At 42.9% G+C, this 21,116-nt stretch overlaps 2 protein-coding genes across 6 annotated transcripts in view; both read left to right on the plus strand.

Annotated features, from left to right (window-relative positions):
* The window catches only part of LOC110500244 (ras association domain-containing protein 3), a 51,425-nt gene extending 44,848 nt beyond the window's left edge, over positions 1–6,577 (plus strand). For all 4 annotated transcript variants that reach the window (XM_021577494.2, XM_021577495.2, XM_021577496.2 and 1 more), the window contains 5 exons: positions 1,579–1,686; positions 3,327–3,482; positions 3,601–3,688; positions 5,252–5,367; positions 5,455–6,577. In XM_021577494.2, coding sequence (XP_021433169.2) covers positions 1,579–1,686; positions 3,327–3,482; positions 3,601–3,688; positions 5,252–5,367; positions 5,455–5,604 — 618 coding nt within the window. In that variant the 3' untranslated portion in view covers positions 5,605–6,577. The remainder of the gene's footprint in view (positions 1–1,578; positions 1,687–3,326; positions 3,483–3,600; positions 3,689–5,251; positions 5,368–5,454) is intronic.
* Positions 6,578–15,518: 8,941 nt separating this feature from the next.
* LOC110500247 (ras-related and estrogen-regulated growth inhibitor) overlaps positions 15,519–21,116 on the plus strand; it is a 54,349-nt gene continuing 48,751 nt past the window's right edge. Inside the window, exons 1-2 of one of the 2 annotated variants that reach the window (XM_036957656.1) lie at positions 15,519–15,882; positions 19,982–20,155. In XM_036957656.1, the coding sequence (XP_036813551.1) occupies positions 20,095–20,155 (61 nt within the window). In that variant the 5' untranslated portion in view covers positions 15,519–15,882; positions 19,982–20,094. The remainder of the gene's footprint in view (positions 15,883–19,981; positions 20,156–21,116) is intronic. The other variant, XM_021577499.2, reaches the window with a different exon arrangement.

A 21,116-nucleotide genomic window follows, 5' to 3' on the forward strand; every position in this document is an offset into this window, starting at 1 on the left:
ATTTTTACTGAGTTACAGTTCATATAAGGAAATCGGTCAATTGAAATATATTCATTAGACCCTAATTTATGGATTTCACATGACTAGGCAGGGGCGCAGCCAATCAGAATGAGTTTTTCCCTTACAAATGGGCTTTATTCCAGGCAGAAATAATCCTCATCAGCTCTCCGGGTGGGTGATCTCAGATGATCCCGCAGGTGAAGAATTAAACATTTATTTTTTGGGGTGTATTGCCTTTTTGACTAAGTCAGTGAAAAACAAATTCTTACTTACAATGACGGCCAAACCCGGATGACGCTGGGCCAATTATGCGGCGCCCTACGGGACTCCCGATCACGGCCGGATGTGATACAGCCTGAATTTGAACCAGGGACTGTAGTGATGCCTCTTGCACTGAGATGCAGTAGACCGCTGTGCCACACAGGAGCCCAAAGAAGCCGGATGTGGAAGTCCTGAGCTGGCACGGTTACACTTGGTCTGCGGTTGTGAGGCCGGTTTGACTTACTGCCAAATTCTCTAAAACAACGTTGGAGGCGGCTTATGGTAGAAAATTAACATAAACATTTCTGACAACAGCTCTGGTGGACATTCCTGCAGTCAGCATGCCATTTGCACACTCCCTCAAAAGGGAGACATCTGTGACATTGTTGTGACAACTGCATGTTTTAGTGGCCTTTTATTGCCCCCAGCACAAGGTGCACCTGTGTAATCATGCTGTTTTAATCAGCTTCTTGATATGCCACACCTGTCAGGTGGAAAGAAAGCAACGCATAACCACAAATGAAGCACTTTTCTTAAAAGGAAATGTTGCCAAAAGTAATTAGGAAAGAAGTGACGTGAGTCAAGGTGCAACAAACAATGATGCTTTGTTTTATTTAAACAAATATTAAAAGGTTCTAAAAGTAAATAGGTCGTTTTAAAATCATCTGAAAACTAAGATTCTCAATAAATAACAAAGAATGCAGTGTGTCGTTAGGTAATGCAAAATTCCAGTCTGAAGGAAGTATGCTTTGAATTCATTTCCCTCAGTCATTAGACATGTTTTTTGTCACACTCCCTTTTAATGAGTCCTTGTGTGTATGAGGGAAATAGAAGGCACATATCTGTTCCTTAGTCGTAGATTTCAACAATGTGGTCATAATATTTTGTAACTTAATCCGTTCAAACGCTAGACTCCATATGTAGAATCAACATGCCACATAGGCGCTAGAAACCACACTATAGACAACCACCATAGTGCTTGTCGTTCTGGAACTGAACGTCCGATATTGGCATTATTATTATTATTATTATTATTATTATTATTATTTTAAAGATCTTTCATTAATGTTCACAATTAATCAAAGGGCCAGTATAAAATAATAAACGGGCTAGATCTGGCCTGGGCCCCGCCAGTTGAATATCCCTTATCTAGGTCCTCCAAATGAAGGTCAGGACAACACTGGCAGGCCCAGGGCTGGAGGCCTGTCAGTGTGTGTGTGTGTGCTCTGTCGATCTGTATCAGCTGATCTTACCAATCTCTTCAGGCCATAACACATGTAATAACACCACTTAACTCTCTCTGTTTCTGTCTATCAGGATGTGGAGCAGGAAAGAGAGTTACGGACTCATCTCAGCAGAGAGGAGATCAGACAGAAGGTCGAGCTGTACAACTCCTCCTCCAAGGACCACCTCAAAATGACCCTGGTAAGTGACCTCTAACCCCGACCCCATCCACTAACCCATAACCCAACTCCTCCATCAGACATTAGGCTTCCTCGGTTTATCATCCCTTCTGACCTAGCTTCCCACTTTTGACCCCCTCATCCCTAAACAAACTTGTATGACCGTCAGGCCCTGATGGTTATCTCTGCCACGAGTGTGTGCGTGGTTCTGCCAGCCTTCAGAGCTGAACTGTAAAGGCTCATTCAGCACTCATGTGTTGTGCGTTATCTATCCCCTCCTGATCCACAAGAGACGTGACACACACGTTTGCTTGCTGCATGTTTCCACCACATCTCTCCTTCCTTCCTCTGTTTACTAATGATAAGGATGATGATTGAACAGAAGCTCTGTTGTCCTGACCTCCCCTGTTATGTGGAAGAGAACCAGCTCTGTCTAACTGACTGCTCAGTGCTCACCAAGCTGCGGGCATGATGGTGGCACACAGCACATGTTCACCAGACTAGCTGTCTGGAACAGGCCTGTCTGAGATGTATCAGATGAATAACTAGCATACTTACTTCCTTCTGGGTATGGGTCAAAGTTCGAAACCACTGTTCTTTGATTCACATTGATGTCCATCTAGTCCATGCGATCAGACCCGTCAGTCATCTAAAACATGCAGTCAGGCTGGCATAATGACACTTCTGCGGTCTTGTTGTCTTTAGAATGTCTTTGTTTGCGCCCACTTCTCGCCTCTCTTTGTGTCCCTGATCTGTCCATCTATCGCAACCACAAGTCACTCTTTGTTCTCTTTCTCTATAGAAACATAACTCTGTGATGGTGCATTTTAGTAGTGGCAGTCAGCTGATTGATGCGTTTCATGTCTTCTCCTTTAATAACCTTCTCTCTCTTACCCTTCTAAACACCAGTGGTGGACAAAGTACCCCATTGTCTTTTTATTTTTTAACTTAAAGTAAAGATACTTTAATAGAAAATGAATCAAGTAAAAGTGAGTCATCCAGTAGAAGTCTAAAAGTATTTGGTTTTAAAAGTATGGATAATTCCTTATATTAAGCAAACCACACGGCGCCATATTTTGTAAAAGCGCACTACAGCACAGACATTTACAAACAAAGCATTTGTGTTTAGTGAGTCCGTCAGATCAGAGGCAGTAGGGATGACCAGGGATTTTCTCTTTAGATGTGTGTGAATTGGACCCTTTTCCTGTCCTGCTAAGCATTCAAATGTAACGAGTACTTTTGGGCGTAATGTATGGAGTAAAAAGTACATTATTTGTTTTAAGAATGTAGTGAAGTAAAAGTTGTCAAATATAAATGGTAAAGTAACCCCCAAAAACAACTTAAGTAGTGCTTTAAAGTATTTTTACTTCAGTACCTTTACACCACTGCTAAACTCTCACTCACTCACTCACTCACTCACTCACACAGTGCTGTCACGTCCACAGGGGGATGGCATGTGAAGTACTGGGCTTAAAGATGGGCCCACAAATCTGGGCTCCATCTGGTAATTAATGTGAAGCCCCCACCCACCCCATCATCTGGTAATCTCTCACACAGACATGACAGAGCTTACTGTGTGCGAACATGAGTGCTTGTGTACCTGTTCTGTGTTACCCTGCAGTATCCTAACCGGTCCCCACCCCTCCCCCCCCCTCCCTGTAGAACCCCAGTGGTGTGTATACAGGGTTCATTAAGGTGCAGTTGGAGCTGAGGAGACCCGTCACAGTACGAGGGGGCCAGGGAGGAGAGGAGGCCTTCTACCTCCCCCAGGGGGCGATTAACACTCTTCACATCAGCTCCAACAACACCGTACGGCAGGTGGGTCTCACTCACACACACACACACACAGTTTCGTACAACCTGCGTGCAGTGATTTCGTAGAAAATGGCTATAATTATATATGAACACTGATGCTAATCTTTAATGTTTCCATCAGGTGATTCAGGCCCTGTTGACCAAGTTCACTGTAGCTGACAACCCTGCTAAATATGCCCTGTACAAACGCTGCCGCAGGGATGAGCAAGGTAAGTGTGTGTGTGTGTGTGTGGTCTGTCTTTCTGGCTATAGGAGACATTGTAGTTGGTGTGTCATGCTATAGATGCCAGTCTGTTAGCTGGCTGGATAGCATGCATGCCAGAACTGGGTTGGTGTCTGAACATAGTGTGTGTCGGTATCTGTAGGGTTTAGGGTGTGTATTTCTAGACGCCTCGCCCTCATGTTGCTGAATGCCACAGGGCTGCCCACACACACACACACATTACTTTTCACCCCTGTGGCTGGAATACCCGACCAGGGAAGGAACACACACACACCGTGTACAGCAGCAGCTGTTCTCAACCAGCCAGTCTGTGGAGAGAGGTCCACAACAGGTTTCAGTACAGTTTACAGTAGCAGCTGGTGTTTTGGTCTTCTGTTCTTCCTATTTTAGGGCTCTGCTAGATAAGATGGCGAGGGCAACTCCCTGGTGAGGTTCAGCATGGACCCCCAGGAGACAAGCAAAGATGGATCAGTCCCTATACCACAGAGCAGGAGATAAGCCCATCTTACTGAAGACTGGGTGGGGGTAGAGTAGTCGGGAATAGGAGTGCAGGTAGCTTATGGTTGTGAATAGGTCAGACTTTCAGCCCAGTTGCAGTGCCGACCGTGCAGTCTGTCACGGTCTGTCTAATCTCACACTGTTGTGTAATCTGCCAGCTCTTCATTATGTCAAGGGAAATGCGCACACCCGCTATCCCAGACTTCTAGAACAGCGTGACTCGGACGCTAGCTCTGACGTTGTGCGTGTTTGCAGTGTTTTCCCTTCGGTACATGAAGAGGGGAGTTCTTAGCCTGTTAATGAGGGTCTGTCTAGACAGTCTATACTGTGGTCCAATTAAAAACACGGGGGGGGCTTATGTGTGCTGGGCTGTGGGGCACGGACTCAGTTCGTAATGGTTAGGATTTGAGGCGTCATAACTCTGACCCTAGATCTGTGGTTACTGCGTGATCTATGAGGAATGGTAAATGTATGCACGTCTAACTTATGACCCATTCCGATGGTGTAAACTTAAAGCCCCTGCCTGCCGCAAGAAATGCCACGGTGATGTCTGAATCCGGCATGGAATGCAGGTCTCTCCCAGTCCTGCTGAGATGGACGGCTAAGGTACTGTACTACCATGGCACCATCTGGTACATAGCTGTGTAGAGCTAGTCCCTTTCAGCAGCTGTGTTTTTAATAGGAGAGCCTGTAGGCTTGGCCTAGCAGGCAGGTGGGAGCCTCTACTGTAGAGGGACAGGCTGAGAGCATGTAGTGGTGTGAGCTGCTGTCTCTGGATATGGAGCAAGCAGGAGGGTTTAGGGCTGCCTGGTGACTTGACTCGCATGAAAGACGTCTGTCTCTGATCTGACCGGGCCGCTTTCTGTGTGTGCTTACCCCCATGGCATGGAGCCAAAACGTAATTTTTTAAAATTATTTTTTACTAAAGCTCTCATTAGTGTTTTTACAGCACATCATCCCCCCCCGACTTGACAATGAACCCTTCTGTAGAATAATCCCTAATAATCATGAATTATAACCACAGAATATTATTGTGTGTTTCCTCCTGTAGAGTACATGTGTAAGCTGTCGGAGGGAGAGCATCCGTTGTTCCTGCGTCTGCTAGCAGGTCCCAACACCGACACGCTGGGCTTTGTCCTGAGAGAACAGCAGACTGGCGAGGTCATGGTAAGACGCACACTGAACTCCCACCCACACACACACTAAACACACACTCATGCTCCCTGTATTAACCATACCTCTCTCCTCTTCCAGTGGGAAGCGTTCTCCATCCCAGAGTTGAGTAACTTCCTAAGGATGCTGGAGAAGGAGGAGACTGAGCGGGTGTGTTCCGTGACGCGTCGCTACGACAACTACAGACTCAAACTGCAGGAGGCCATGAGAGCAGCAGGGGGGCCGGGGTAACTACTGTCCCCGGAGGAGAGAGGGCTGGGAACCAGAATCCAGTCTGAGGGACACTGAGGGGGAAACTGGTCCAACCTGATTCAGAAACTGGAGAGAGCTGGAATAAACTCTAGATTGTACCTGTGGACCCTATGTGCAATACACTAGATGGACACTAGAGGGCATCTGTGGTTCCACTGCGTTCAGCCTGGACTTGGCATTAAGCACTCAAGAGACTAGCTCCATGTCTTTACTGAGTAGGCCTACACCCCTGTGTGCCATATCCACTCTTCTGTTCACTCTTTTGATCCTTCTGGTTATTGCCTTTTTTAAATTCTTTTAGAATTACCTTTTTGAATAGGTGAATGATTCAAACCCCCGAATATTTGAATCCATTTATTTAGCATTTTTATTTAATTGGTGGATGCAAGGGTTTGTACATATTGTCGTTTTTAATTTATGTGGGTGAAGCTTTGTTCTGTTTCTTTGCAGAAATTGTTTTATTGTGTTCTATGAAGGCGTGGCAGCAATCCAACCCCCAAAGGGCCGACTCGTGTGCTCACTGATTTCTCTCACAGGGGTTAATGCACAGAAAACATATCAGCAACATAAAGGCTACTGGTTTATCATGGAAAGGACACAGTATTAGATGGACAGGATGAAATAGAAACTAGAAAAGGCAAATGATACAGACCAGAATAAGAGTGGTGTATTTAAACTGAAGGTTGTGAGGGTCTTGAAAGGAGAAGAATATTTGGTGCAGTTTGTAGAGTCTGGCAGTCACAAGCTGTTTGGGGTTTAGAGGTCAGGATGGAAGTGTGACCGCTTGTGACCAGACTGACAGTGGAGTTTGAGCTGACCGCTCACCTTTGACCTCTGGACAGAGACTAGTTGTATCAGAGGAGAAGAGGTTAGCGCTGTGAGAATGGAAAGATTTTAGGAAGTTGACTAATGGTTTTAGAGGAAGTAGATAAGTAACACTGTAAAAAAAACAAGAACAAATTAAATGGAGTTTTTGGAGTTCCATGTTAAAAGAGATTTTCTATGCCGAGAAAGTTCAGGGCCTCTTGGAGCCAGCGCCAGGCCAGTGGCCACAGATAACATGGTCAGGAATAGCAGCAAAGGACAATGGCTATATTTCTGTTCCTCTGGTAGTCATTGAACATGGCTACATCTGTCCTAATCTGCTTCAGGGCTGGTAGGATAAAGTCAGTTTATTGTAGAGGCGACGTCACATGGCCATGTGTTCAGTCTCCTAGACTAGGAGAAAGCGGCTAGAACCTGTTGCTTTGAAGTTCTCGCATTTCGCCTCCCTGTCCGTCTCTCTCTCTCAGTACTGTATTTACATCTACCAGGGTTGTAGCGATTTTCTGGTAGTTACAGGAGAGGTCATTTGAACAGAGACTGTACTTTGGAATAGATGGACAATCAATTGAATGGACAGAGCAACTAGTGAGCGCATTTTGGGCCATCAACCCTCGGCACAGTATCAAAACACACTGACCAAATGCAAGAATATATGTTGATTTGGCATGTTTAAAAGCCTTGTTGTTTATCTGCCAGTACTATATGACGTTTTTCTGATGGTACTGCATTAGTTGCCATGTTTATCTCTATAGAAAGAGTAGTGGTGTGGTTATATACCCCCACCTTGTGGATAAATGCTGTAACTGTGTCCTCTCGGTCTGCCTGTTGGGGATATGATGTGCTGTTGCTTATGTTTTCATGTTCTATAACCGAAGCTATTATAAAATGTTTGGATTTATTTTAGGTTTTGCCTGATGCTCCTAGAGGCCTCAAATTAAGGGAACATTTTATAGCTAGAGTTTATTATAAGGGTTTACACACCCAGAACTTAATTTACGTTTAAACACTGGGTTAATGGAATTAGATATGGTAAAATATATAACATTTTTTATCCTAAAGCCATTATTTTCTTTGCAAGCCTTGCTAAATGGTGTTGCAAAGCACAGTGTTACATTGACAGATACCACTCGCCCTGTGTTAGCTAGTTAGAGGTCTGCACATCTCCGCATCAGGGCTTTGAATCAGACAAGTTAATATCTATCTACAGAGCTTCTATCGGACCAGTTTATGATCTACTGAAGCTTCTGGGCACTTTACCTTTTAATTCAGGGATTTTTCTTTGCCTTCTCCATTTACCAGATGCCAATCTTCCACTATTATAATTCTACACAATATTTCAAAATTAGGCCTTATTGAAATGAGTGGCTTTTATGAAAGATGTAAGGTGTTTCTAAAACGTGACCTTTGTACAAGCTCCTGTATGATTTGTTAGACTGTGAAAGTTGGTTTATCTTCAATTTGTATCATGGGCGGCGCTCTCTGGTTAGCTTTGTTAAGTGGGATGTAGGAGGATGACTGCTAAAGTAACCCATATAAATATACTATAAAGCATGCATCATCTACACCTAATGCATATAGGTCTACTATGTCGCTCTTAGGAACCAGAGGCCTGTACTGTTGAACTTGGAAATGTATGAAAGTTTTTATAGATAAACATAAACTAGTTAGATGCATAACTGTTATTTACCAAAGATTGCTAGCCCCCCTGTCTCTTCAGCTATGCCCTTGTAATGTTCTACGCTGCAGTGCTATATGCAGTGACTGTAAGATCTATACCTGGAATGATTCTGCTGACAGTGTTAGTGATGGTTCAGTACCAGGATGTGGATGAACACAGCAGCTGTGTGCTCAGCTTGGAGGAGACGGGATTGAACCGACATGTTATAATGAAAAAAAAATGTTGCTATATTCTATTTATATTATTGATGATGCAGATTTATTTTTGTAGGCAACTTTTTTTTTTTTTTGGATTGTTACCAAATGTGGCCTTCTCTAAAGGACTGAATTAATCTATTAAAGTTTTAAATTGTACAAAAAAGGGAATATTGGTGAATCCAATGATCTGGCCACTGAATCAAAAATGCTGAACTAATAATGAGACCTGACTGCACTCCTATAGGCAGCTCCTAAAGGGGCAAACAGCAGTTGCTACGTAAGATGACGTCCTCGTCGATGATCTCCAGTACATAGCCATACTGGGGGTAGCTCATTAAGGTGTTGCAGCATAGCAGGGGCATCTGCATCAATAGGTGGGCAAGTCAGCGGTCGCCCAGGTGTATGTCACCTGCTCATAGACCTCTGGTTTCTACACCGGCATGTCTTTGCCTGTGTGCCTGGGGTCTCAATCTTCAGAGGGTCCCTGGAGTGAGCTTCTTCCTGTGGACTTCGGAGGCTGCGCCAGTGTGAAGCAGCCTCTTCATCCCGCATATCTCTGTAGTCAGGTCCTTCGTGTAGGTGGCTGTGAACTCAACTTACAGGTCCTGCTCTCTTCTCTTCGTCTGAATAGCATCTCGTTGATGTTATTGGGAGGGCTTTCTAGGGGCCGGGCTGGGGCAGCCCAGACAATCTTCCCCGTTATTGGATACATTCAATCACTTTCAAATTAATTTACAGAGCTATAGATGTTAAGACACCATCCATGATATCAAAATTCTAGTTTTAACCATGTTTTGAGGTTATACACTTGTTTACATCGACCTGGAGTAAAGCAAGCTTATATTTGGGGTTCTTACAGGACAATTAAAGGGCAATGCCAGCACTTTTCAACTTAATTTTCATTATTTACAGCACAATACCAGGGTTAACATATGCGAAAAGGTGTTTTGTTGAGGGGGGGGGGGGGGGGGAATAATCCAGGATTTTGAGGTAGTGACAAGGGGAGCACAAACATTGCCTCCCTTGGGCTGGAAACCTGTTGAAGGTTATTTAATTTTTATTTTTAACCCTACCCTGTCACAAAGAAGCTTTAAAAAAAATGTTTCAAACACATAATAGAAGCACGCCATTTACACATACAGTATGTAGACAGGTTTGGTGCAGCAGATGATGACTGAGGTTGAACATTTGCGGAATTGCCCTTTAAACTAAGCTCAGAAAGCATTTATAGGTGTATATTCTTCAAGAATCAATGGGTTCATATCAATTCATAAGTCCAAAAATGGATGTAGACTGAATTTATGCAAAATGCAACAATTTCAAAGATTTTACTGACTTACAGTTCATATAAGGAAATCAGTCAATTGAAAAGAATTCATTAGTTTGGGCCTGCGTCTAGCTGATCCTGGGTTAGACCAACAGTTGCAAACGAGAGTTTATATTAGACAAATTCAGGTTTGTTTATCCCCGTTTTGCCTTTGCTTCCGTTTAAGATATATATATATATATATATATATATATATATATATATATATTCTTTTTCAACAGAATCGGCGGATTGAATACATCCCTGATCACGAGTAAACACGGTTCACTTTCTCACCTCTTCCTTCGCGTGTGGACTTCAATGCACAACACATCAGCTCTGTGACCAGGCGAAAAAACCTTTCCAAGCCAAACCGTTATACACAGCCTACATCGCTGTCACCATATTAGCTAAAGTAATGTCAAAGTCAGCATAGCTAATATAACTAAAGTGTTAGTAAACCTGCTACAATCATGCAGTAACGTTACAGTGAGCAGTTACACCGGTGGGCCCCGGTGACAATAAATTAGTAACACCAAAAGCTTACCTTGACTTGGAAGAGTTCCAGTGTTGTTGGAAAGTCATAACCAGTTAGCTAACATAACATCCCTCTGTTTGAGGAGGGTGAAACTGGAAAAAAAATGACACTCGCTATTTCTGTCTTGAATCTCCATTTTGGAAGAAATTGATTTATTCAAAACTGTTCAACTATTGACTTTTTCTTAATTTGAGTCAACTACTCACCACATTTTCTACACAATACACAGTGCTAGCTAGCTAAAGTTTATGCTTTCAGTACTAGATGACTTCTCTCATCCTTTGATTGGGTGGAAAATGTCAGTTCATGCTGCAAGATCTCTGATAGGCTGGAGGACATCCTCCGGCTACATCATTGTACAACCCTACAGAGTGCTGTTGAGGCTACTGTAGACCTTTGCAAAACAGTGTTTTAATCAATTATTTGGTGACGCGATTATATTTAGTATAGTTATACCTAAAAATAACTGCTTAATGTTTTACAATTCATGAAATTCACTGAGAAGGATGGTCCTCCCCTTCCTCCTCTGAGGAGCCTCCGCTGATACAAAAGTATGTGGACACCCCTTCAAATTAGTGGATTCGGCTATTTCAGCCACATCCGTTGCTGACAGGTGTATTAAATCGAGCACACAGCTGCAATCTCCATAGACAAACATTGGTAGTAGAATGGCCTTACTGAAGAGCTCAATGACTTTCAACGTGGCACCGTCATATGATGCCATCTTTCCAATAAGTCAGTTCGTCAAATTTCTGCCCTGCTAGAGTTGCATCGGTCAACTATAAGTGCTGTTATTGTGAAGTAGAAACGTCTAGGAGTAACCGGCTTAGCCGCGAAGTGGAAGGCCACACAAGCTCACAGAACGGAACCGGCGAGTGCTGAAGCGCGTAGCGCATTAAAATCGTCTGTCCTCGGTTGCAACACTCACTACTGAGTTCCAAACTGCCTCATTGGGAGCTTCATGAAATGGGTTTCCATGGCCGAGCAGCCGCACGCAAGCCTAAGATCACTGTGCATAATGCCAAGCGTCGGCTGGAGTGGTGTAAAGCTCGCCGCCATTGGACTCTGGAGCAGTGGAAATGCGTTCACTGGAGTGATGACTCACGCTTCACCATCTGGCAGTCCGACAAACAAATCCGGGTTTGGTGGATGCCAGGAGAATGCTATCTTCCCTAATTCATAGTGTCAACTGTAAAGTTTGGCGGAGGAGGAATAATGGGCTGGGGCAGTCTTTCATGGTTTGGGCTAGGCCCCTTAGGTCCAGTGAAGGGAAATTTTGAAACTTCAGCATACAATGACATTTGGCGAAGGCTCTTTCCTGTTTCAGCATAACAATGGCCCCATGCACAAAGCGAGATCCATAAAGAAATGGTTTGTTGAAATCGGTGTGGAAGAACTTGACTGGCCTGCACAGAGCCCTGACCTCAACCCCATCAAACACCTTTGTGTTGAATTGGAACACCGACTGTAAGCCAGGCCTAATCGGCCAACATCAGTGCCCGACCTCACTAATGCTCTTGTGGCTGAAGGGAAGCAAGTCCCTGCAGTAATGTTCCAACATCTAGTGGAAAGACTTCCCAGAAGAGTGGAGGCTGTTATAGCAGCAAAGTGGGGACCAACTTCATATCAATGCCCGTGATTTTGGAATGAGATGGTCGATGAGCAGGTGTCCACATACTTTTGGTCATGTAGTGTGTATATAGGTGAAATTAATAATTCCTTTTGATGTTAATACTATGTAAAGCATCTAATCATGTTGCAATACAATTATGAAATAGCCTAATATAGACCTATTCAACCACCGTTGAGGAAGAAGTGGTTGTATTCGCTAAAAGTTTTTATAAAAATTGTACATTTCAGTACCCCTCTGAAGGATTGCAGTTGGACAAACATAGATAGGCCAACTGGTAAACATTTTCATACTTGTAAAAATGTCAAGACTAGACGACTCAATGTTGTTGCTAGCAAATCACGCGACTAGTTATCAAAACTCAAGTTGAGCATTCCTCAGCTAGGCCTACATAACCTGTTTCAGGCCTTCATGACATTACCCTGAAGAAGCCACAGTGATGATGAAACATTGGTGTTTTACCCAATACATTCTTGAGAGCTTACATATAGTGTGTGACTCTCTTTATTTTGATAGCCTAATTTAACGAATTTCCCATCAAACTAGCGACTTTACACTGTTTGTATCTTTATCCTCCCTCCCTCGCTTCTCTGTACCCACACGAGTGTGCACACTGCACTCTTCCAGCAGTCAGAAGTTATTTTGAATGTTTGTTAGTAGGTCTGAGAGTAGAGTAGTACTTACTTATTGATTCCAACTTGGTAAATAGTTTTGTCACTCATCATTAATGAATTACAGAGACAAGAACGTATGAATGACAAACACATGATGAAAAAAACACAGAGGCAGATGTCTGTATCAGAATAAACTATAAACAATCACGCCTAAAGACTGGTTAGCGTTTAGGCATTAACTCCTAAATCTGAAGGTTAGGCATAACTCAGAAGGGTTGAAACAAAAATCTCTAAAACAACTTCTATGGCTGGATTGATTGATGTTTACGCCCATGCCATGCCAGTCCACAATGCCCTAGCAAAACCTATTTGAAGATAACATCGCTCACTGTTGCCCGTAGTGGCTGGTTTCCAGGTCATTTCCTGACATAGTCAGACATGGATGGACGTTGAATAATGACTTGTATTATGGGTGACCTGGCTAAATTAGTTATGAATGTAAGAAATGTAAGTCAAGTTAATTTGTCATTTTTTTTGCTATGATCACCCCCCAATGCCCTCTCTTTGAGAAGTAAGCTTGCTTTCAGTGGGATGAGTGTATTTTGCAGAAAATAAAGGCTAATAATATACAGTACACTCTTGGCATTCTCTCAACCAGCTTTACCTAGAATGCTTTTCAAACAGTCTTGAAGGAGTAACCACATATGCTTAGGACTTGTTGGCTGCTTTTCCTTCATTCTGCCGTCCAACTCATCCCACACCATTTCAATTGGGTTGAGGTCGGGTGATTGTGGAGGCCAGGTCATCTAATGCAGCACTCCATTACTCTCCTTCTTGGTCAAATAGCCCTTATACAGCCTGGAGGTGTGTTGGGTCACTGTCCTGTTGAAAAACAAATGATAGTCCCACTAAGCGCAAACCAGATGGTATTGCTGCAGAATGCTGTGGTAGCCATGCTGGTTAAGTGTGCCTTGAATTTGAAGTAAATCCATGACAGTCACCAAAAAAGCACCATCACACCTCTTCTTCCATGCTTCACGGTGGGAACCACACATGGGGAGATCATCCGTTCACCTACTCTGCGTCTCACAAAGACACAGCAGTTGGAACCAAAAATCTCAAATTTGGACTCCTCAGACCAAAGGACACATTTCCACCTTTCTGTTACTTGAACTCTGTGAAGCATTTATTTGGGCTGCAATTTTTTGAGGCTGGTAATTCTAATGAACTTATCCTCTGCTGCAGAGGTAACTCTGGATCTTCCTTTCCTGTGGTGGTCCTCATGAGAGCCAGTTTCATCATAGCGCTTGATGGTTTTTGCGACAGCACATGAAGAAACGTAAAAGTTCTTGAAATTTTCCGAATTGACTGACCTTCATGTCTTAAAATAACGATGACCTGCCGTTTCTCTTTGCTTATTTGAGCTGTTCTTGCCATAATATGGACTTGGTCTTTTACCCAATAGGGCTATCTTCTGTATACCACCCCTACCTTGTCACAACACAACTGAATGGCTCAAACGCATTAAGAAGGAAAGAAATTCTGCAAATTAACTTTCAGTAAGGCACACCTGTTAATTGATATGCATTCCAGGTGACTATCTCTTGAATCTGGTTGAAAGAATGCCAAGAGTTAGCAAATAGTGTCTAATTTGAAGAATCTGAATTGTAAAATATATTTTGATTTGTTTAACACTTTTTTTTGGTTACTACATGTTATTTTAATAGTTTTGATGTCTTCACTATTATTCTACAACATAGAAAATAGTAAAAAAATAACGAAAAACCCTTGACTGAGTAGGTGTGTCAACTTTTGACTGGTAAATCAAATCAAATTTTATTTGTCACATACACATGGTTAGCAGATGTTAATGCGAGTGTAGCGAAATGCTTGTGCTTCTAGTTCCGACAATGCAGTAATAACCAACAAGTAATCTAACTAACAATTCCAAAACTACTGTCTTGTACACAGTGTGAGGGGATAAAGAATATGTACATAAGGATATATGAATGAGTGATGGTACAGAGCAGCATAGTCAAGATACAGTAGATGGTATCGAGTACAGTATATACATATGAGATGAGTATGTAAACAAAGTGGCATAGTTAAAGTGGCTAGTGATACATGTATTACATAAGGATACAGTCGATGATATAGAGTACAGTATATACGTATGCATATGAGATGAATAATGTAGGGTAAGTAACATTATATAAGGTAGCATTGTTTAAAGTGGCTAGTGATATATTTACATCATTTCCCATCAATTCCCATTATTAAAGTGGCTGGAGTTGAGTCAGTGTCAGTGATATGTGGTACTGTATATGTTAAATGTTGGCTTCAGGAGCATTAGATAATTAGCTATGAATGTAAGACGTTTCAGTCAATTATTTTTTGTTGTTGGGTGGGGGCATTTTGAGCACCTGCCCCTCCAAAGGTCTGTACATGGCCCTGCTCATATGGTTCCAGAGTTGTATCTGAATATAAAGCTGGAATTCTGACCAACAGGGTTGCTCTCTGTATCGCCAGTCTGGTGGACTTTGGAGAAAACGTTCCTCTCATCCAAACTAACTATCACTGTGTGTCAGGGAATGTACAAAAAAATATTTTTAAAAATATATATATTTTTCTCCCAAACTGCACAACAGATCTCAAATGGAATGAAGGCCACCTTACAAAGCCTGTCTCAACTACTTAAGCAAAAAAAAAATGTAAGCAATGGTAACTAAGGATTCTGATGATAAGAAAACAGGACAGGTCAACACTCATTTCCTCTCCGACCAATTTACAGCATGTGACATTTTAAATGTTCAAATACATCCAACCTCAGTAAGATCAACCTCGTCCAAATGGTGTGCACATAACCATATAGGCCTGCTGCAAAATTAGGCTACAGAGAGCGAGAGAGAGGCACTTGCACTTTCCCACAATATCAGTTTTAAATTAGTAATCAATCATTACTTTCAATACAATACCATGATAGATTAATTGATTATTCAAATGACAATGTAACATAATTACATATTTGTTCACATTTGAGTGTAGCCCACGGTTTTATTTCATTTTACTGACGGTAGAGGGCCCTAGTGTCCTCCGCTTCCGTCTGCAACAGATGCAACGGTATGCAGCACGCCGATGTGCTATCAAAAGCTCAAGTTCAGCAGCGCCACTCCGTGTCTTGCAGCTGACCCTCGTTTGGAGATGATACCTTGACAGTGCTTGTGGTTGACCACGGTTCAGACTGCTTTGATCAGAGGACAAGTAGCGGTGTCCACCTTGCGCTCCTCTCTTCTGGAGCCCTAGGTCCGAAGTTGTTGGATTCTCTTCGGAACGCTGGGTCCGAATCTGTTGGATTCGAGTCAAGATATCGCCTCACCTTGTTACAATTTGTAGAAACACTGATTAACTTTTGTTCCTCCATCGCAACTGCTTTCAGAACAAGGATTGTTTTACATTGACCAATCGTTTGGTGAGTCAACCTTTTATTATGAGATGAAGATTTCTTGTTTCTGTATGGAATGACATTTGTGTCCAAAAGTAACCTAACTGAAGTCACCTGGTTGTTCATAGGGCTACAACTGTAAAAACGACTTAGTCAGCGTAGTTTTATTTTATTTCACATGTATTTCTCATTATTTTTCTAAAGTTATTATGCAGTCTCCCTTTCTATTTCCACATACGCGTTGGTTCCACGTCAATAGCATGTCAATGTCAACTGTAGACTAATGATGTGACACATCTCCTACCTACCTGTTGCCAACAACTATGATATATTTTCTACGTTTTCATATTGAACAGGAACAAATAATTAAAGCACACTCTGACACATGCGGCAGCCTAGTGGTTAGTATGTTGGGCTTGTAACCCACTGAATGGTAGCTGGTTCGAATACCCGAGCCGACAAAGTGAAAATCTGTTGCTGTGCCCGTTGGGCAAGGCACTTGACCCTAAATTTGATCCAGGGGCGCCATACTACTATGGCTGACCCTGTTAAACACATTTCACTGCACCGATCTGGTGTATGTGACATAAAACATCTATACACTAAAGAAAGGGCCATAGACATTTGAACAAATGCATCCCATTGTATTATCACATGCAAATATAACTGGATTTATATTATATCTGTAGGTCTATTAAAATGCTTAAGGAAAGACATTTCACGAGCGCAACACTAAATGAAGCTATACATTGTTTTTTCATACTATAAAAACAAACAATGGAGAACTTTGCTTTGGTAAGGCAATACAGTTGTAGTAAGCCCAATAAGGTATTTATAGTCATACAAAAAATGGGTATATCATTAATTGAAACAACTAGAAATGTTACATACTCTTGACTTTAAATGTACAAGATGGTCTAATATGTCAGTTACCCCCATCGCCTGTGCAAGCCAAGCAGTGAGAATGATCACATTGCTGCTCATTTCGCATTCATGTCATCTAAGACTTGAGCTGGCTGTGTGGAGTGTTGTGTAACAGATCTGATCTTCTCAGAGCACACACACACACACACACACACACACACACACACACACACACACTCTCTCGGAGCAGAGTTCAACACAGGTTTGGCGGGAGGACTGCCAAGAGGCAGCTACTGCTCAATGTGACAGAATGAAATAATGGCATTTTACATTGTGAGATCGTTCAATGTGTATCCCTTGATGTGTCCTACAGCTTACCATCTGGAAAAATTTGAATGTTATATAATTCAGGCAGGGTGCAGCCTACTGAAATACACACAATTAGCGTTTAACCTTTTCAACAACTTCAACAGAAATTGAACATCGAATTACATCTTTGCTAATGTCATTTGCCACATTGACTCTGATGAACAGTGCGTTTATGAACAGTGCACACATCAGACAGGTTTTTAGTGTCCCTTTGGAAAAGCTGTGGTTTTAGGAGGTCTTTCTTTAGCGTGTGGTGCACTATGCTCAAAGCACTCACTCAGGTCTCCACCCAGGGTTTGGAAGCATTCAGCCTGTAATCTGTCTACGGAAGTAACTACGACACACACCACATTCACTGCTGACTCAACGTTAAATGGCATGGGCACCGAGCTCTGGCTTTGGTGTGGAAAAAAAAATAAATGTGCTTATTTTGAATATTTAGACAAGGTCCTGAGTGTACAGCCCTCAGGTGAAATGCCAGCACATTTCATTTTCCTCACCCTCGCTTTTAAGACTTTGATGGTATTTTCTTAAGCGATGGATCTTAAGGTAGTGTAAAACACCTTTTTACAGAGAGGCAATGCACCTATCGCCCATATCTTCCCTCCACTCCCAGCTCTCTCTTCTCTGTATCGTTCTCTCACACACACCACCACACAGTATGCTCAGATCTCACTATCGCCCAAGGCTCTTTACGGCAGGATTCGTTATTCTTTTTAAACTCCAGATGTGTTCAATTTGTCACCAAGTCTCCCCCGGCCTCTTTTCCCACCTGACCACTTAGCAGCCACTTAACGCAATCCATCACAGGCCTTATTGAGGCTATTTATCTGGCCTCCCCTTTAGGAGACGTCATTGGATTACAGATAGGATAGTGTGGGCCGTGGGGGAACCTGTGGTACACGAAGTTGAGCCAATAAATGGCCAAGGGCCAGGGAAGTGACACTGACGTTAGCAGGGCGAGGGAGTTAAGTAATGGATTCCTCCTCCCCTTCTCCTCGGGTCTATTTGACCAAGGTGGGTGGGTGCTCAGAAGATGCTATCCTCACAAATGGGGAATGTTGTTTAAATGTTGTTGTGACGTTGCAATACGTGTGTCCCCAAACTGAGACAGACGTTGGCGCCAAACGGATAGACCGGGATGTTCCCGTCTAGAACCTTCAGCTTCCCTTGGCAGGAGAGAGAAAGTTGTGAGATAGATGATGCTCATTTCTCACACAGCTCCGGAGAGAGAGAGACAGGGCTTGGCACTGCAGCCCCTAGTGCAGCAGCATAGAGCTGTATAAACCCAGAGTGGTGGTGTGGCCTCAGACAGAGGTCTCCTGCCTCTCTGTTTATTGGGTCTGGATGGGGAAATGGAGGGATAGATGATGGGAGGGATGGAGAGGATGACCTCAGCGATGTTGACTGAGACACTCGTTTGCCACTCGAGCACCTTCGGCAGGCTAGGACAGGGCACAGATGGTGCACAATCATACCATATAAGGGCTCAATTTGAGAGGGAAGGCTAGGAGAGTGCTGTGTGACTGTACACAACAAGTCAGTGAGGGAGTGAGTGGTATTGAGGGATGGCTGTCGATGGCACCCGTGCCAGGATCTGAGAGAGATTGCGATTGGCTAATGGGAGGTGATTCAGCGCACTTCTTGATCTCAGCCAACCTGGTGTCAAATAAACAATGGCTGTGTCTCAAATGGAACTGCATTCCATATATAGTGTACAGGGCCCATACACTGTAGTCAAAAGTGGTTCTCTATGTATGGAATAGGGTGCCATTTGCAACGCAGACATTTCACTCCGTATATATGGTGTACTGAGCAGCAACCATTTTCTAAATGAGTGGGGGGGAAAACATAGTGATAGAACATCATTGGGGCTGCCAGCCCAGGACTTAGACATACGTTTGCACTATGTGATAATTAAAAGTGTTTTATTTCTCTAGTGTGCATTCATTTCCTGTCATTCCCCGTCAAAAGGTGAAGCAATGCACTGTGTGTGATGTTTTAGAGTTTATTTCTGTCCGTTTTCTTCAGCGCCAGCAGCAACACAGCTCGGCTGGTGTCTACCTAAACAGATTATAGTGCAGAATTGACTGCTATTTAGAGCACGGAACCATTTGCTTTATTTCTGAATGAATAATTCAGAAGACTGCCCTCCCACATATGCTCTCCCTCCCACACCAGCTCAGATACTAATGCAGCTGCTAACAGCCTTCCACGCAAAAAAAAAAAGAGTATGTGACTCATATCAGTGGTGATGCTGTTGCCCGCGGTAACGCTTCTGCAGATGGGCCTCATCCATCACTTCAGTAGGTGTGAGCATGTGTGTGTCTGTGTGTGTCAGGGCTAAGCCATTGATAAACAGGAGCCACAGTACCCTGACATATCCACAGCTTCTCGGAGAGATTCACTTTGCCTCACCCTCCCCAGTGATATGGAGCTCGTTCATATAATAAAAGACTATCAGAATGAGGATAACCAGAAATACCTGCAGCCACCTGTTCCCTTGAGCCAAAATGGCTTCCAGCACATTGAGGGTCTTTTAATTAGCACACCATTGACAGCCATTTCACAGCCTCAAAATAAATTATACCTGGGTTGTCAATACAAAGAACTATAGAGAACACAACACTTACACATATTATATATTCTTTAATGCATTAGACATAAAATATTTTTCTCAGATCCAGACCTCATCCCACATAAACCAGACGACCTCGAATCGCGTGCCTTTTCCATTTTTACGACTCACTGCCTTGGAAATTGTATATCAAAGGCTTCTCGCCTGTCATTTCACATTGCTTCAGATCCCAGCAGGAAATACATCTAAGTTCATATGTGACAAGCTGTTTCATATTAAAGCCTTAATCCCGTATTTGATGGTTTGCTTTCCCAGACATCCCAGCTCCCGTGTCTGGAACTGAGGATGGGTGGCTGAACCCGGAACCCGCTGTGTGATCTATCGGCTCTGTGATTGGTCCGTTCTGGTTCCGGTCGCTACCTGCTGCCATGGCGAAGAGTCCCGAGATGAAGCTGGCCGTTTTCGGTAGAGCAGGAGTGGGTAAATCAGGTAGGAGGACCACTGACTGACTGTCTGTCTGTGTGTTTCCATGTTTGTGTCTTTCCATGTTTGTGTCTTTCCATGTTTGTGTCTTTACATGTTTGTGTCTTTCTATTTGTTAATCTATTGGAGTGAGTCAGTGAGATATGGCTTGTGGGCTTATTTTTGTTAGAAGAGCAGTATTTGTTTTACTTCCCACGTTTCAGTGACGATTACACAATAAACTATCTACTAAATCAACCGCTGATTGTTGTTCTGGTCTGAAGTGCCTTACTTTACCCAAGCCAATTCAACACATTCTGAATCAGTTCAACACAAACTGGCAAAACTCTCCTGTATATCCTAATGCACATGTCAAACAGGGGTCACCATATTTAGTATGCTGTTTATTATGATATCTGCAGTAGCTAACAAGATAATGAAGAGCATATGTCTCTTGCACGGCACAATTGAAGACAGATTGCTCTCGATGGTGTTGGAAGATATTTATTTGAAAGTTATCCATGTTTTTAAGAAGGCCATTCATTATGTAACACTGATGTCTGTGAAGGTCAAATAAGGGACTGTTTTGGAAACTGCGGAAAGATGCCAAATGATTCCATGAAAACCCGTATAGAACCGTAAGTACTGTACAGCAGGTTGTTTTGCAATGAACATGTATTATTAACCACTAATAGGTCATGTGGAATAAGGATTACCGCTTCTATAAAAGGGAAGTATGTTTTACAGCCCAGCCCTGTATATTGCAAGACTTCACACACATTATCCTCCTGTGACAGCCAAACTCAACTGGCGCTGTCCGGTTCCAGACCCAGTTAAGGGTCAATACGGACCAAAACATCATTTAGTTCTATAAAAGTCAATTATTTTTTTAGATGGCTTTAAAAAACAAAACCTAATTCTTCCCACAACCAATGTGCCTAATATGCAGTGAGTCCGTAGCCCTTGTGAAAAGTGCCAATGTTACGAC

The sequence above is a fragment of the Oncorhynchus mykiss genome, chromosome 21 (genome assembly GCF_013265735.2).
Source record: "Oncorhynchus mykiss isolate Arlee chromosome 21, USDA_OmykA_1.1, whole genome shotgun sequence".
Taxonomy (NCBI): Eukaryota; Metazoa; Chordata; class Actinopteri; order Salmoniformes; family Salmonidae; genus Oncorhynchus; species Oncorhynchus mykiss.